General features: G+C 46.8%; 1 protein-coding gene across 21 annotated transcripts in view; it reads left to right on the top strand.

Annotated features, from left to right (window-relative positions):
• The window catches only part of Msi2 (musashi RNA binding protein 2), a 367,367-nt gene that overhangs the window by 306,031 nt on the left and 44,346 nt on the right, over positions 1-16,990 (top strand). For all 21 annotated transcript variants that reach the window (XM_074046123.1, XM_074046129.1, XM_074046122.1 and 18 more), the window contains 2 exons: positions 2,268-2,382; positions 11,164-11,238. In XM_074046123.1, the coding sequence (XP_073902224.1) occupies positions 2,268-2,382; positions 11,164-11,238 (190 nt within the window). The remainder of the gene's footprint in view (positions 1-2,267; positions 2,383-11,163; positions 11,239-16,990) is intronic.

A 16,990-nucleotide genomic window follows, 5' to 3' on the forward strand; every position in this document is an offset into this window, starting at 1 on the left:
CTCAGCTTGCTGCTCTAGGAGTTCTCTGGGGATCTGAGTGTCCCCTGGGGTGGGGGATGGGGGGGTCTGTTGTCATCCCTGGACTTAGGAGAGAAATCTGAAAGACACAATTGAATTTATTTTTTAATCACCTTCTCCCCCCACACACATATGCAACAATAAAAGCTTAATAACCCTATTGGTGACAGTGCAGTGAGTTGTCTTATGAAAACTTTTGCTGCTTGTGCTAAGTAAAAACCTTGGGAAATAAGCAATAATAAGATAATAGTAATGCACAATAATGAATGCACAACTTTGGTAAATCTTTGTAGTAGTGTTTTCTTTACGTGCTGTACACACTTGTTTATTTTCCAGAAAGTCACTGTCTTTGCTTTTGTAATTGGGGTGACTAGCTGTCCTGGTTTTCTGGGACTGAGAAGTTTCCCAGTGTTCTCTTTAACGTGTAGTGTTCAACTGGGACCACAAACTCAGCTTAACCAATTCCCTGTTCTTGGATTTGTAAGGGATATCTTCCTAAAAAATTATAATTAATTCTTCTGATGAATTACCCCCGTCTTTATGTCTTTAAAGTATACATTCTTACAAGTAGGCTTATTAGGTCAAAGGATAGGCACACTTAGGGGTTTTGATATATTGTCAGAAAAATATGTGCAAATCCCCCCCCCCCAATACCCTCAGGAACCCTTATGTCAAACAACCTTTCCCCACTGCCAATCTGATGGGCAAAAACATATCTTATTTTTGGGATGTGGGTTTCTCTATTAGCCATTTGTGAATTGCCTGTTCATAACTTTTACTTATTTCTCTTTCATGATGCTCATCTTTTTTAATATAAAATCAACAACCTCTTTGTATTAATCATATCAGTCATGAATATTGGGCCATTTTGTCCATTTTTAAAGGCAGTTATGTCTGTTCTTCAAAGAGCAAGAGTGATACTTATGATGGGCTTTCTTTGATGGCAATTTTAGGTAAAGTGTCCCTTGTAATCATTAAAGTATTTTTAATTGAAGTGTTGGAGACAAAAGTATCTCCAAAATGAATAATCTAGGTAGGTCCTTTTAAAACAATTTATACCACACAGTGAAGCTTGTTCTTGCTGTGTCAGGCAGCTGTGAGCAAGGGCCATCCTGTATTGCAGTGATACCCTCAGTAGCTAGTGAGCAAAATGACACTTTTGCTCCTATCCCAATGTCCCCAGACTGCTGTTTAAATAAGCTACCGGATTCTTCTTTCTCCATCACTGTTGGGCTGCGGTACCGTTACTGTTGGCTGCTATAAGCAGCCCTGCCTTACCCTCCGATGGTCTTCTTCGGCAGTGCTACTGGCTTACAGTGCTGTTAACCTGTCTGTAAACTAGAACCAAGTAAGTGCTGAGCAGGTTAAGGCTCTGTCTTGTAGAGCAACTGTAGGAACTGAAGCAGGCCACAGCGTTCATTATTTCCTAGGGCTTGTATTTTTTGTGGTGAAGGTTGTTAAGTGAGTGATCTCTGGATGTAGAAGTAGAATCAGATTGAGATATTTTGGGGTGGAAAAAGTAAACAGAAAGCAAAGATTAGCAAGTGCAAACTGAGAAAGCAGCAACGTAGTGGGACAGAATCAGTGTTCAATCTTGTGACTTCCCTTGGGAGTGTAGTGGTTGGGTTTCATGGAAATGGTGGCATCACTGTCCTGGACGTTGTAAAGATCTGGATTCTAGGCCCACACCTGTTGGGGAGCGGCTTTCAGCTTGTTACCCAAGCCTCCTTATGCTCAGTTTTCTCATCTGTGGGATGGAGCTGAGACTGAGTGGCTTGTCGGTTATTCATAGGAGACAGAGTCAGATGGCCAGATGTGAAGAGTCCCTGGCCTGGAAGAACATCAGAGGAATGGCCAAACAATCATGGAGGATGATAATTATTGCTGGTGTGCTTGCTGTAAATACAGGCCCATCCATAAGCTATAGTCTGCCTCTTTAAAAACAAAACTGTCATGCTTTCTACACAGGCTTTCGTCTGGGCTCAGCCCCTGTGTGTATCTTAAGCTGACGTCCTTGCTGCCCTTCCAGAACCTAATTTCATCCTTGTAGGTTTTTCCAAAGCAGGATTTGCACGAGTGGTGTGTTTTCTTAAATATTTATTTTGCAGGCCATTTACTCGGCATGGCTATTTTTATAGTGAGTAAGGAGCACGGCTAAAAATAACTTAGCTCGTAACCAGATCGGTTGTGCATTTGACATTTACGTGGAATTCATTTGCATCTCATTTGTTTGCCTTTCTGTTTAACAGGTAGAATGTAAGAAAGCTCAGCCGAAAGAAGTCATGTTCCCACCTGGGACCAGAGGCCGGGCCCGGGGGCTGCCTTACACCATGGACGCATTCATGCTAGGCATGGGAATGCTGGGTGAGTCCAGGCGGTGCCGGGGTCACAGCGGACTGGCCCGGGAGAACTCAAGAGGCCTGTGCACACAGTAGGGTCACCTACCAGCTGTGCGAACTGTCCGAGCCACCTGTTTCCTTATCTGAGCCTCAGTTTCCTTATCTGAGCCTCAGTTTACCCGTCTTTAAAGAGGATTATCATTCCTTCTTCCAAGATGGCCACGATGACCAGACGAATGTGTGTGTATAATCTTGTCCCTTGCCTGGCTCATTTATTTCCTCTTCTTTCCACTTATCCAAAAGCAAGACAAGTAGCTCCCTCTGTCTGGGCTCTCTTGGCCCAGTTCCTGAGACCTAAGGTCTCCTGGCTAGCTTAACTTGTATGGGCTCAGTCTACATTTTCTAAAACTTGGGAGAGGAGGGGAAGTGGCAAGGGTGGACCCTAATCCTGTCTATTTAAATGATTAACATTTTTCTCCTGGGATATCAAAATTTGCATTTAAATGGATGTTTTAAATAGCCTGTTTTACTCTTTATTTGCAAAAAAAAAAAAAAGATGAAAGACAAAGTATGTTTGTTCTGACTAAAAAGGATCTCTCCTGGCTTTTAGAGAAATTGAGTTGCATATTATGCCCCTTTCCTTAAAGGTATCTCTGTCCGTCCTGCATAGATAATTGAAAATCTCACTGTTTAAATGGTTTGAAAGATGGAGGAAGCGGAGGAGATGCGTAATGGTGTGGGTCGCAAGAATAATTAGAAATTTCAAGGCGAAAGAACAGTATTTTAGTGCAAGTTATTGTGTGTCGGGAAAACACTAATTAAATGGGATAAATGGTACTTAATGGTAAAATTCCATTCAGGCACATGGGCTGTGTAGTTTTAATGGGTTTTCATTTGGTTTGGATAAGAGTCCCTCTTCTATATTATTTGATAAGCTCTTTATGTATTTTCAGATTTGCTGCTGTTTAAGTCACTTCTGGCTTACTTTTAAATTTATAAAACTTTTCTTGGCCTTACAAAGAATTATATCTACTTGTCTGCAAAAATAATAAGGGCAGATAAAGCTATTTTGAGAGAGAGGAACTTTAAAAATGGAGGAATGATGCCATGGAGAGTATTAAAAATAGCCAAGATGTTGATTCCTCTGTGATTCACAGAGTTTCCAAGAAAAATGCTATTACGGGTCTTTAAAATTGGCCAGATGATTCTAAAACTCATCTGCAAGAAGAAACGTGAAAATAAATAAGAAAATGTTTTTAAAAAGAGAAATGAGGAAACATGGGTTTGGCCAAATACCAGAACATAACACAGAGCTACAGGAATGAAAACAATGTGGTATGCAAGACTGTCTCCCAGCTTATGGTGGGTTGACTTAACTAATTTCCCCTTTTTTACGATGGTGAGGATGTAGTATGGATTCAGGAGAAACTGTGCCTTGAATTTTGAATTTTTATCTTTTCCCTAGTCCCTCGAGGTGTTCTGGGTGGCGCATTGAGCTGCAGCTGCCAACCAGCCATGCTGTATCTTAAGAGCAGAAACAAAGGAAACTCTACCGGGTGCTGTGTTGCTAAGCTGCGATGTTCCATAGGTTGGGTGTGTTAAAAACATTTTCAACTTACGATATTTTTAACTGACAATAAGTTTATCAGGATATAATCCCATCATAACATTAGGAATATCTGTATAGGAATATGATTTTTTAAAAAGTTAAAGGGCCTAAAATAAATATATTTCTGTGTAAGAGATGGCTACATCCCGGTCCCTGGGATTTTCATCATAGGAGGGCAGGAGGCAGTCACAGCAATAGTCTTTTTTTGGAACGCTTCACGAGTTTGCGTGTCATCCTCTATTGGGTTATTGGAGGAAAAATGAAACAGTAACTTGCCTGGCAAATGTTATATTTCATTAAATCCTAGATGCCATGACTAGTGAAATACCATTCAGAAAGAAAAAATACATGCTAATAAACTTCATGATGCTTTCTTATCTCATTGACTGGGAGACAGATCCCACTTGCAGAGATGTTAAAATGTGAAGAAGAAGAAAAAAGTGTGACTCCAAATCACCAAGATATGGTAGCATATAAACTTGGAGCTTTTATTAATAAGGAACTGTGGAGTCGTGGGCAAATTACTACCTGAGTAGCTACCTGATACTCTAACCCTTGGAGTACCTTACTGACCATGGTCAAGAACCTATGAGACCCACAAATGTGACATGTGCCATGGCAACTGCAGCATCTTTTCTTCTTCCAGCCCCAGACCACTAAGTCTGGAACAACCTTGAATTGTCCCATCTCGTGACAAGGACCTGTGAGCTGGCATCAGGCTTCTGCAACTCAGAGCCTCCTGAATCTCCCAGCCACTGGGCTGAGGTCATCCAATGTCCACTAAGCTAAGGTCTCCCAAGAGGCCCCCAAATATGTCCTCAGCCAGCAACCAGCTCTCAACTGAAGTCCAGGAGAAGGGATGCATCAGGCACAGAGTCCAGGGAACAAGCTAAGTGTCTCATGGTCTGGTGGGCTTGTCACCTCCAGGCCAGGCTGCTGTCACCCAGCAGCCTCTCCAACATGCTCCCTGCAGACTCCTTGCAGTGCCCTCATGTAACCATTGCTCGGGTTTTCGAGGCAAGGACTGCTGACTCCTGGGCTACAGCTGAGGCCCTCAACTCCATCATCATGGAATAGTTCTCTCTCTCTTTTTGCTTGCTCCCTCTAAAGTGGTAGTGTGACATTGAGCAGAGTTTAATCCTTGGGTAGGATGGCCTGATGTGTCCCCATTGATCTCATGGGTCCCTCCCTCCGTGGTGCACTGTGCGTGCATTCCAGTCTTGGAACTAATGCTCTCACCAGCCACAGCAGTTTGGCTGCTGAATTTGGCTTATGCAGAAAAAAAATTTTTTTTAAATGTGTTAGTGAGTGGAATGAGATGATGGCAAAGCAGAAAAATATATATTGCTTCTAAGGACTTTTTAGAAGTATGACTAAGAGCCATTAAAGCATTAGAATTCATTCATTCAACAAATATTTATTGAGTATTTACTGAGTACCTGTTCTAGATACTGAGGATGCAATGGAGAATTAATCCTCTGACCTCAGGGAGGCGATGCTTAAGTGAGGAACCTGAGACAGCCAACAGTCTGGTCTGTAAGTGACCAGGGTACTGTGGAACTAATTTTAAAAATTATACCTTAGGAGGGCTTATGATAGTATATAGTATAATTGCACAGTTCTTTCTTTTTTTTTTTTTTTTATATTTATCTTTGGGGGATGGGGGGAGAAATGACCCAAACATTGTATGCACATATAAACAAAAGAACAAAAAGTAAATGTAAATGAAATGGAGGAAGAGAGAGAGAAAGAAACCAAGTTGGGGTGAAATGCCATTCATTATAAATTATAATTATAAATTATACTGATGCCACAAGGAATTATTTCCTCTGAAAGATTTCACATACTCAAACCAACCAATGGCAGTATGTTGTAAATATTTCCCAGTTCCATGGATTTGAGGGCAAGTTTTCAGAATCTTGTGGGGGTTCTCTGCTAAAGGTAGTGTCCAAGTCCTGTTTCTCCCAGGATCACATTGTTCATTGGTCACCCTCAGTCCCTAGGGACTTTCAAAGTCTATACTTTTGGATGAAAGAAGAAAAGGAAGGAAACAAAAAGGGAATATTTCAGTGTGTGGTCTCTTATTCTACCTTTATCATAACCTTAGTAGTTCCTGATGAGTCCTTCCTCCTTTCTTAGTTGCCCATTTCTGCCTAAAAATGCACAGTTATTTCTTGATGTCTCTTAATATGGCTGCAAATATCCTTTGGGAAAACCTATATCTCGTTTTGGTTTTAGCTTTCACAGCCTTTGATAGAAGGATAGAATCATCAGCACAATGGGAATTCCTTTTAAAAATGTAGGGAAAAGAGGAAGTGCAATCCCTAGGCCCTGTCTCCTGCCTCCAAGCCAGAGAGAAAAGCAACTGAGCCTCTTGGAGGTGGTTTTGTAGCCCACAGAAGAGTGCCCACAGTTAGCCAGCTCAACACAGCAGAATCACTCTAGTTTTCCTTAATGAAAGCAGACATAATCAAAGCAAACACATGACTGTTGATATATTTGATTCCTCTTGGCGTTCTCTGCTCTCAGCCAGATAATCCCGCTGCCTTTAACTCTCTTGGCCTCATTGGACACATGCTATTTATTTAATACAATGCTAAGGCTGTGCAGAAAAGCCTCACTCTGGCAGGATGGGAAATGGTGAGACACTATTGACCAGCTAACCACTTTATCCAAAAGCATTTTTAGCTACACTCGTACCAAAAAACCATGAGAAATCCTGACCCTGGTTCCCCACATTAAGGCCCTCTGAGTTGAAAGCAAAAAATAAATAAATAAATCATCATTGAGAAGCACTAGGGAGCCAGAGTCTGTTGGCATTCACTAACAAATCAGGAGATCAGTTGAACTTCCACCATACCTCTAGACGTGTTTATAATTTCCACTGGGATTTGTCTTTCCCAAAAATATCTGTTTTGGAGACCGAGGGGAGTCTCCATTTATTCACCTGTTTCCTGAAGCTCAGAATTGAGCTCTTCGTTGTCCGTGTCTAGCAGCACAGACCATGGAGCTTTCTGAGATGGTTAGAAGCTCCTATGTCTGTGCTGACTAATATTGCAGCCACTAGTTTCATGGGCATGCTAGCTGTCGAGCACTTGAGATGCACCTTGTGTGGCTAGGAAACTGAAGCTTTTCTTGATTTATATAATTTCAATTAAGTTTAAATTAGATAGCATAGGTCTGGAGGAGCCCCTACAAGTCAGGATGCTTCTGGGAGCTGAGTGTCTTTGTAGATCTTGGCCTTCATGTCCTTGTCTGGGAAGGCCTCCTGGCACTTGGTGTTTCATCTGCTTTGCAGACCTCAAGAATTGTGGTGCCCCAGTCAGGGGTCTGTATGTCACACAACAGATATGTCACACTCTGGCTGGTCCCTGAATGAACAGCCTTTGTCTCTGGTCCCATTCATGTCAGGGGCCTGGTGACAATTTTCAAAAACTAAATAACAGAGCCTGGGAGAGGATAAGTCATGGGCCCATCTAGAATGTAAACATCACTAGATTTGGAGCAAAGATCTCAAGCCCCAATTCTGAGAACCCCACCAGCATCGCCAAAATGGGGCCCCAGAAGAAGCTACAGGCACATCCAAGCTCTATTGTTGATTTCTGACTTCTGCCATAACGGAAAACCAGTCTGCAAGTAAGGTGATCATCCAGGCAGAAAGCTTAATTTTTTTTTACGTTAGTGACAAGAGATAATTACTGTGGGATTGATCAAGCATCCAGAGTACTGGAGCAAATGAATTGTGCAGTGGTCAGTGTGGGAGGGGCCAGCTGCTAATGGAAGTGGTGGCTGGGTCAACCCAGCATAATGTGGCTTGACAGTGTCCACATGGGCCTCTGTAATGTGCTGTTGATATGCAGCCGGCCAGTTCTCCCTGTGTGGCTGGGACCATGAGTCCTGGAGCAGATCTGGGCTGCACAGCAGTAAATGAAGAGGAAAATTGAAGTAATATTGTATTATAAATTTATAATTTCATCTGCCTGGCTGAGAGGCTGTTCAGCAATGGGGGTGTGGAGATGAGATCCCCCATTATGGCAAATGCCAAATTCTCATCTTCTTCTTCAGGTGACAGTATTAACCTGTTCAGAAAAAGTGGGGTAAGGCCCAGAGTTGGAGTGAATGTGGTCATACTTTTCTTCTTTCTTGTGGAAGACTTCAGGGTATGCCAGGAAGAAAACCCAATTAGATCTTGTGAGTGGCCTGAGTACATGGAGAGATTGGCTGTTCTACTGTCTCCCCCACACCATGCTGAGGGAAGGTGACACATGGGCTTATGATTTTGCTGTCAGATTAACAATAAAATATTTAAGGCCCCCAGCTCTGAAGTTAGAAGCAAAGGGACCATTTTCATCAGGAAAGCCTCTAGGCAGCAGTGACTTGGCGGTTTGCATATAATCCGTTTATCAATATTGTTGAAATAATGGTATAAGAAGTCTAGTGCTAAAAGATCTGATTTGATAGCAGGTGATTAATTTGAAGGAGAATTGAGCTCTCCAACCATGAAATAAAAACCAAGGAAAGAGCCAGTGCACATGTGTCCATTTAAGTATCTGAGGTCTAGCCACTGCCCGTCTTTCTCCCCTTTCCCTATCAGGTACCTGAGTTTAGCGTCCCCTTGGGCTTCTGGGTCTCAGAAGGCAATGAGTGCAAACTGCTGGGGCATTGTGTTTTTCCTGGTTCGCCTTCTGCCAATAAGACAGATGCTGAGGACAGAGCAGGGACAAAGCAGGTAGCAGGGCCCTATTGAAGTAGAGGCGGCTTAGTTGACCAGTGAATTCAGTGAGACTTTAGCCTCTAGCTGAAGCAAGAGAAAGGAACCACAGCTGGTCTCAGATGAGAATTTGGACACATGAGTATGCAAGAGACCTGCAAGGCTCTCAGCAGGCAGCAAGACTCAAACTCCAAGAGAAAAGGGAAGATTCCTGTCTTAGGTCAGGCTAGTATAACAAAATTCCATAGGTCCTATTCAGCTTGTGAACAGTTCTGGAGGCTGGGAAATCCAAGGTCAAGACGTTGGCAGATTGCAAGTCTAGTGAGACCACTCCTCCCCTTCCACATAGAGAACACTTCATTGTGTACTCACATGGTAAAAATGAGCAAGTGTCTCTCTGAGGCCTCCTTTAAAAGGATACTAACCCCATTCATGAGGGCTTTGTTCTCATGACCTTATCACCTGCCCAAGGCCCCACCTCCTAATACCATGACACTTAAGTGTTAGGATTTCAGCAGATGAATTTAGGGGTATATAAGCATTCAGACCATAGTAATTCCCAAGAGCATGGAACTCAAGTCTCCTGACTCCCAGACCCATGGGTATCTGTTCTGGATCCAGCGGCAGATCCACTGATCTCAGGCAAAAGCCATACCATCAGCATCTATAGGGAAGGGAGGACTGCTGGGGACCTCTGAGGCACAGAAGTGCAGAACTGGCAGCGGGAAAACCAGCAAAGCCCAACTGACAATGGCAAAGTGAAGCAAGGTAGAGTTTGGTGAACAACCTTCAGGTTACAGGGTCAGAAAGTACTTGATGTGACTTGAGAATCCACTGGGGAAGGTGGATGATGAGACCTGGGAGCTGGTGTTTGAGGGTGTTGTTTAAGGTGTGTGTGAGCACAGAGGCATGAGGAGAGTGGTTCTTGCTGCCCTCCCTACTGGAGGGCCTTCAGCTGTCTGAAATACATTCCTCCAAGTGGCGTTCTACCAGTGTTATGGTAGAAAGTACATAAACAACTCTGGCTGCTGAAAGCAGCAAAGGAGATCACTATAAGGAATGTGGGCAATCTCAGAACTGACTGGAAGGATGGAGAGCAAGACTCAGAAAACAGGAAGTGAGGCAGTAGGGGACATTCCAGACCTGGTCAAGAAGGCAGCCCAGGAATGGCCTGGTCAGGGGGCCACTGTTGCCAGCTCTGGATTCCTCTGCTGGCATCAGAGTTAATTCTTAGCCCTCCATTCCTCCTGTGCCCTCCAACTCCAGAGGCAGAACCCAGGGAAGTCTTGCATTGGCTAAACCCAGTTCACCAGCCTGTCCCCCCCAACAAGAGTCACGTAAATTGGGGCTCAGGTGCTGGGCAGCCCAAAATCCAGCACTGCCATCCACCTCAGTGCCATAACAGAAGTCTTAAGTAGTGTGGTAGCAGGGTTGACTATATGTTGGTATTTTAGGAGCGTGAGATGTACTGAGCTCACCCTATAGCATTGTCAAGCAAGATGAGCCCGGTGGAGCAGGGCCAGGAAATAGCCATGGATGTGCTGTGGCCAGGAAAATGCCAGCCCAGGGGGCTACGCTGGCCTTCACTGTAGCTGAAAACAAGAGGCAGAGATGTAAGGAGTGATGTGGCTGAAGCTGAAGAGATAGCTCACTGAGGGTTAGTAACGGATTAGTTCAGATCCCCACCTACACCAGGACTCACTAGCAGGTTCTCTGTACCCCATGCCCAGTCTTGTCACAGTCTTCCAAGCACCCTGGTTACCAGTCACCCTAAGTGACAGGGGTCTGTGAAAACTGCTCGCCCATGAAAACACAGAGCTTTGGCTTCTGAGCCTGGACCCCTTCACAGTGCCGATTCACACACACAGCCCCGCCTCCCCCCCCCCACTACTGTTCTCCTCAGGTCTTTCAGACACTAGTACCCCTGTGGAGTGTCCCTGTGGGACATACCAAACTCTCCCCAGCCCCCAGGCCATGGCTTATTAGTCCCAGGATTTTCCTGAGGCCCAAGGTCACCCCTCAGGTTAGCCACTAAACCTCCTCCCCAGGAAGCTGTACCCTGCATACCCCGCGTGGTGCTGGCCCTGTTGTCCACCGTCTCGGGAGGAGGCATTACAGCGACTTTAATCTCCCACTATCAACAGCTTTAAGGTAAAGTACATTCGGGGTAAGCTCTCCAAATGTCAGAGCCCAGCGCAGGCCCCGTGTTTGGTGCTAACGCGTGGCATTTACTCTGCAGGTTCAGGAAAGTGCATGGGCTTTGAGAGGTCTGACTGCCCAAATACGGGTTAATTACCATCAGGCTGACAGCCACAGCTCTGGCCACAGGAGAGAGGTGACCTGCGCCCTGAGTACAGACCCTCCCTGGAGACAAATCATTCTATGAAGGAAAATGACTCCAGCATTCATCACTGCTACCCTCTCTGGGATTTCACCCCAGAGCTGAGGCAGCTGCCTAATGTATCTCTCTTTCTCTCTGTGTCAAGGCTACCCCAACTTTGTGGCAACCTATGGCCGAGGCTACCCCGGATTTGCTCCTAGCTATGGCTACCAGTTCCCAGGTAAGTGCCTTGGACTCTGGGGCGTTGGAAGTGGGAGGTGGGCTATGTCTGGGGAAGGGAGCGGCCCCTGAAAGAGGACACAGCTGGTACATCCATTCCTGTCCGAGAGGGCCTTTGTGTGCTGCCTTTCAAGTCCGCTTCAGGGCCAGGTCAGGAAAACTGTGGTGTCTCAGCTGTGTGGCAGGGAAGGGAAGAGAATAGGGACAAGATCCTCCCACACAACTCCGTTTTCTGAAACCTGTTCTAGTGGTCTTTTTGCTGAGGCCGACCTCAAAGCTCAGGGCTTTCTTGTCACCCTCTAGCACCCCGCTGCCTGTCTCTCCTGTCCCCGCGTCCATGTGCCCGATGTCCAGCGTCTCCCACCTTCCTTCCTCTGCTCCCCTGACCACTCTTCGGCCCTTCCAGTGTGTATTACTGTTGTGCTGTGGGGGTGGGTGCCCTGTCCACGTGGGTGGCTGTGTATATTCTCCCCGTTCTCCAACCCTTGTCTGCAAGATACACACAGGCTCACCCACTCATGGCTTTCACTTGAGGCAAATGGCAAGGCGATACCCACAGGCGTCCCACAGGCGTCCTGGTGCTCTGGCTCCAAGGCACTTGGCAGGCCTGAGACCCCACCCCGGGAAGCAACCAGGGCAGCCATGGTCTGGTGGGAATGGGGAGGACACTATAGGTAGCAGTGCCTGAGGGGGCTTTGCTTCTCACTGAGGAAGTGAACCCCCATTCCTAGACATAGAGTATGGATTGGAAGTTACTGGGGTGCTTAGTGCATCTGAATGAAAGGTCAGCTGAAGTGTCCAGAGCAGGTGTTAGAGAGAATCTTGTCCTCCATGGGTCTCACTGAAGGGGAGGCTCCATAGAGGGACCCAGCTTTCGGTAAGTTTCATTCTTGGCTGGTTGTCACACCTTTACTTGGCAGACTTGGAAGCCTGGGAGATCAGGTTCTGAAAGGAATGAGGAGCAGAGAGATGCCATGGTGGTTGTGCTCTGAGAGGAGGAGTGGGAGGATAGAGGGAGGGGTTAGAGCTAGTGTTGGCTCCAGGTTTTAGGGTGAGGAGGCCTGAGGGGAATAGGTGGGTTACAGGAAGCACTCGGACACTTAGGACCATGCCCCCTGTCTCCCTCAGCTAGCAGTAGAAGCCCAGGTCCTCATCCTAGCTCAGATACCAGTTGGCTAAGTGGCTCTGGCAAGTCACCTAGCTTCCCTGGGCCTCACTTTTCTGGTCTAACTGGGGAGCTGGATGGGCCTCCAGGGTCTGTGCACCTCTCCAGTTGTGTGAGTCAAGGGGGAGGAGGGCACGTGCAACTCAAGGTAGAGAACTGTGAGGAGTCAGCTTCCCTGCAGTGTCCCCTGGGACTGAGACAAGTTCCCCATCTGGGAGGGACCTGCAGCAGAGGGCTGCTTCCAGTGGCCTGGGAACCCAGTCCCGAAGGACATGCTAGAGGCACTGCCAGGAAAGGAGTCACACTCTGACCAGCACTGCAGTTGGATATCCCTACCAAAGATAGAGACCTCAAGGTACAGAGTGGAAGAAAACACAGCCCCAGTGGGTCACAGTGAACAAGGAACAGGGCCAGGATTTGGCCCAGGCAGCCTGAGTCTCCCCTTCTGCACGCCACTGTCAACCTAGTGTCCATTTTTCCAGTTGAATAACACTAGCCACTAAAATATAGGTTTAAATTAATTAAAATTCAGCAAGAAGGAAAATTTGGTTCCTCAGCCTCACTGGCCACATTCCCGTTAACTCAGGAGTCACATGTGGCTGGTGGCTGCCCTCAGAGCAGACCTAGAGCATTTCCATCACTGTGGAGGATCCTCCTGGGCAATGCGATTTCAGAGCTTGAAGGAAGAAGGGTGTTATGGTGTGGATATGTTCTCTACCCCATCCCAGAGAGTCCTGCAGCTTATCACTGTTCTCCAGCCGTTGCCCACAAGAGATACACACGCTCACCTGTATCAGCTCCCTGAAAGGGTCGCACTGATTTCTGTGTTTGGTGCAACTTGCCTCCATTCACAGGCAGGTTGCCATTGCCCTGCAGTGCGATGATGGCCCAAGAAGACAGAGTTGGGGGAACTTAACATGGAATAATTTGAGGGATAACAAAATGGTCCCCATATTAAGGTTCATATTAAGGTTCTTGGTCATCTGAGCACCTCCCTGCAAGGACCCCAAGAGGCAGCTCAGGAAATATCTGGTTGAAGTCTGTCTCTATGACTGAATCTCCAAGTCTGGCTCTAGACAGACAGGCACGCAAGAGTGACCAAACCGAGGTTGGGCAGACTGGGGAAAAGGGGGTGTGCCAGGGAGTGGGTGGAGTGCTTTATACATGGAGACCATGCTGCTTTTCATGGCTCCGGCTCCTGCAGCTTAACACAATGGCTGGGTCTGAATGGGCGAAAATCAGGCATTTTGGTGGACAGGCAGGGTTCCCTCACCTGTGGGGTTGAGCTGTGCTTTCCCATCCCTCTTAGTCACACCCTGGAAGCCTCTTGCTTCTCTTAACTGATGGCCTGAAGGGGGCCCCCAGTGGCCATGAGAGTTGAGGCACCTGCTGCCAAAGAGGAAGGGTGTATGTGACCTTGGCAATAAAGAGGTGGTCCAGTGGCTGCACTGAGCCTTTGCCACATTCCTGATCCTGGCCCTAGAGGAGCTACCCTCAAGAAGCATTGACCCTGTCCATTTGTCCACTGCCCCCCAGACACTTAAGTGGTTCTTGACACAAAGCCTAGGCAGGCTCCTGTGCCGCTCTAGTCATGGGCTCAGAGAGTGCCTTCTCTTCTAGAATCAAACTTAACCACTTCCTGGAGCTTCAGTCGCACCCTAACCCATTGGGGCAGGGAAGCTTTGGAATGTTCTGATATCTCTCTCTTGCCTTATGGCAAAGGAAAGTTTCTGGTGACCAAGGCAGCAGAGTAGTTCAGTCCTTGCCTTTTCCTTACCCCATCTGGTTGATTACCCTGGGGATCCTGTGACTTGTGATATTGGCCCAGCTGTCAGGTCACCACCAAACTTTCCTGCTGTTTTTAATTTGTGGTCTTCTCAGTGTCCTCACTGTTTGTCCACTTTCCACCTCTAGCCTTCAGGCTCTGTGTGTATCTAGCCCCTGTTGAACCTGTCCTAGCAGGGCTGTGGGAGACAGCTAGCCAAGAGAAATGAAAGCCCACCCAGGTCCTCCTGAGCTACCCAGGCTCTCTCTGCTGTCTGTTCTCACCCACATACTGGGATCCTGGGTCCCCATTAGGAAGATGCAGAATGTCACAGAGCATCCTTTTTTGCACCTGAATTTACCTGACTCTGAACCTCCATCTCATCTGTGTGGAGATCCACATCCCACCCTGCACCTGCATGATGTAGGGTTGCAGCAGGTCTCCCCGGCTGCACCACTGGAGTGAAGCAGCGCCCACCTCTGCCCCCCTGCAGGACTCTAAGGATATTTGAGGTGCCCTGAGAGAGTGGGCTGGCAGCCTGGAGCTGGGCATTCGTGGGAGCAGCTCTTCCCTAGGGAGTCTGGGTGGTGACCGGCCACTCTGGAAATGGATCCTCTTCCCCTGCCCAGATGTCCACCCCAACCCAGTCTACAGGTCAGCCCTGAGTCTGGAATTGTGAAGACTGTGACCAGCTTCCTCTCCTTGTGCCTTCTGGACTGCTCATTTCCATTTAATCTGTTAATTTCTGTTCTTATTTCACTTTGCAGACTACTTACCAATTTCACAAGACATAATTTTTATCAACTAGCTCTTAAGAGAGGCATAACAAATTGGAGTTTTGCTACCATTTCTAGAGAGGACACAGTCCTGCTTGGGCTATCCCAGCTGCTGTCAGGGTTTGCCAAAACTCTGTCCTAGCTGCCTGTTTGAATGAATTTTTTTTTTCTCATTTTTAATTCCCAGAAAATACCTCATTGCTACACACTGGAATTATTTAAAAAAAACCAAAACTTTATGTTCCTATGTTGCCTCCTGTATGCATTGTGACTGACCCTACCTCCCCAAGCCCCCAGAATGTAATGGGGCCTGGGGGACTTTCCACAAACTTTGTAGAGACTACTCAGGGATCCAGGAAGAAGGTATTACACTTTTAGAATAATGATCAATCGGCCTTGGTGGGCCTTTCTTGGGGTAAGCTTTGAAGTGCTGGTGTCCTAGAGGGGTTGCAGCTGTGTGACTTGGATCATCTATGTGCTATGGTAGACAGTAGCACAAGTGAACACACACAGACCCTTCTATAAAAATGTGGAAGACGGAATCTGGAAGAGCAGCTGCACAAATATTACCTGATTGTCTTTGTCCTTTGGGACCAGTCTCTCTGTAGCTGTGGCCATAATAAGCATGTCTGTCTTTAAGAAAGGACAGCGGAGTCACTCTAGCATTGCCACATGTTGGGTACATAGACATGAATTCATTCTGGGCTCATCCCTCCCCAGATTTGCCCAACCTCTCCCTCCCTGCCCATGCTGGCCTGGCCTTCCCTGCTGGTACCACTGGCATAGGAAGGAATGAGGCACTGAGAGCCATCCCAGGACTGGCACCCTTATGGTCACTCCCAGAAGGACTTTGTCCCATGACCCTGACCTCTTCCATTTCCCTCTTTGAAGTACCCCCACTCTCTCAGGTTAATGGCTTACTGCTCAGTTGCACTAAAAGAGTCACCCCTTTGTGCTCAGAATTTGTGACAAGTGACCATGTGCTTTCATTGATACATCCAATGTGAGCAGATCCACGCATTTGAATGTCAGTGTCCTTGACAGTGTGTGCTGTTTGAGTCATCACATTAAAGTTGCTTGATGAAATGATTGGTTAGTTTCCTTTTATTTTCCCACAGGCTTTTTCATAAGGTTTTAAAATTTCGTATGTTTTTTTTCCACCTCATTTTAATCTACTCTGATGACTTTGCTTCAGTGAGTTAGTGGGTTTGCCTCACAGGCGTTTGAGCTATTGTGAATTTTCTGCATCACTGTCAATGGTGCATCTGTGCTGCTCCCTGATGACGTTTTGTTTTTGTCCCCCTGTAAGCAACTGAGGTAGAAAAATAAATTGTTTACCATGGACATGCTGTGTGCTGCCGTCTCTTAGCCTGAGAGTGTCCTGTTCTCACTCCAGGGGAGGTGAATGCACTAAATAGCTGGTACTGATGACAGCCAAGTGCAGTTTCTAGAAGCGTGCCAACTCCCCCTGGCTGCTGCCTGGCCCTGACCCTCCCTGCTTCCTTGGTGGAGAGTTGGTGCTCGTGCTTGCTCAAGGTGATCTGTCCGTGAGCAGTGGCAGAGCATCTGCATGCAGCAGCTGCACAGTACCACCCCGGGCCTCTTCCTCTGCAGTAGCTCCTGCCCACCTGTTAAACGCCCCGGGAGCATCTGGAGTGCTTACATCTGTGCACCAGGTGTATGTGTGTGCAGGCACGCACGTGCTTGTGCACCCAGCCTGCGTGTGGGTGTGCATGAGGCTTGCTCTCCTAACATTGTAGGTCAGGGGAATTACCTGTGGGATAGTGGAGATGTTACTGGACAGGAAGTGAGAGGGCTTTGTGTCCAGGTTCCACTTGGCCACTTGGTAGCCTGGTGACCTTGACTATTATCCCCTCTAACCCTAGTTAGAGTGTCTGATTGGCTGAGTTGTTAGAATTAAAGGATGATAGATGTGTGCACATGTGCCTTGCAAATTGGTTAATGCAATAAAATTAGAAGTTTTAGAACTTTGCGTGTGTGTGCATGTGTGTGGTAGTTCTGGGAATTAAACTCAGGGCCTTGAGTT

Source organism: Castor canadensis, chromosome 11 (genome assembly GCF_047511655.1).
Source record: "Castor canadensis chromosome 11, mCasCan1.hap1v2, whole genome shotgun sequence".
Taxonomy (NCBI): Eukaryota; Metazoa; Chordata; class Mammalia; order Rodentia; family Castoridae; genus Castor; species Castor canadensis.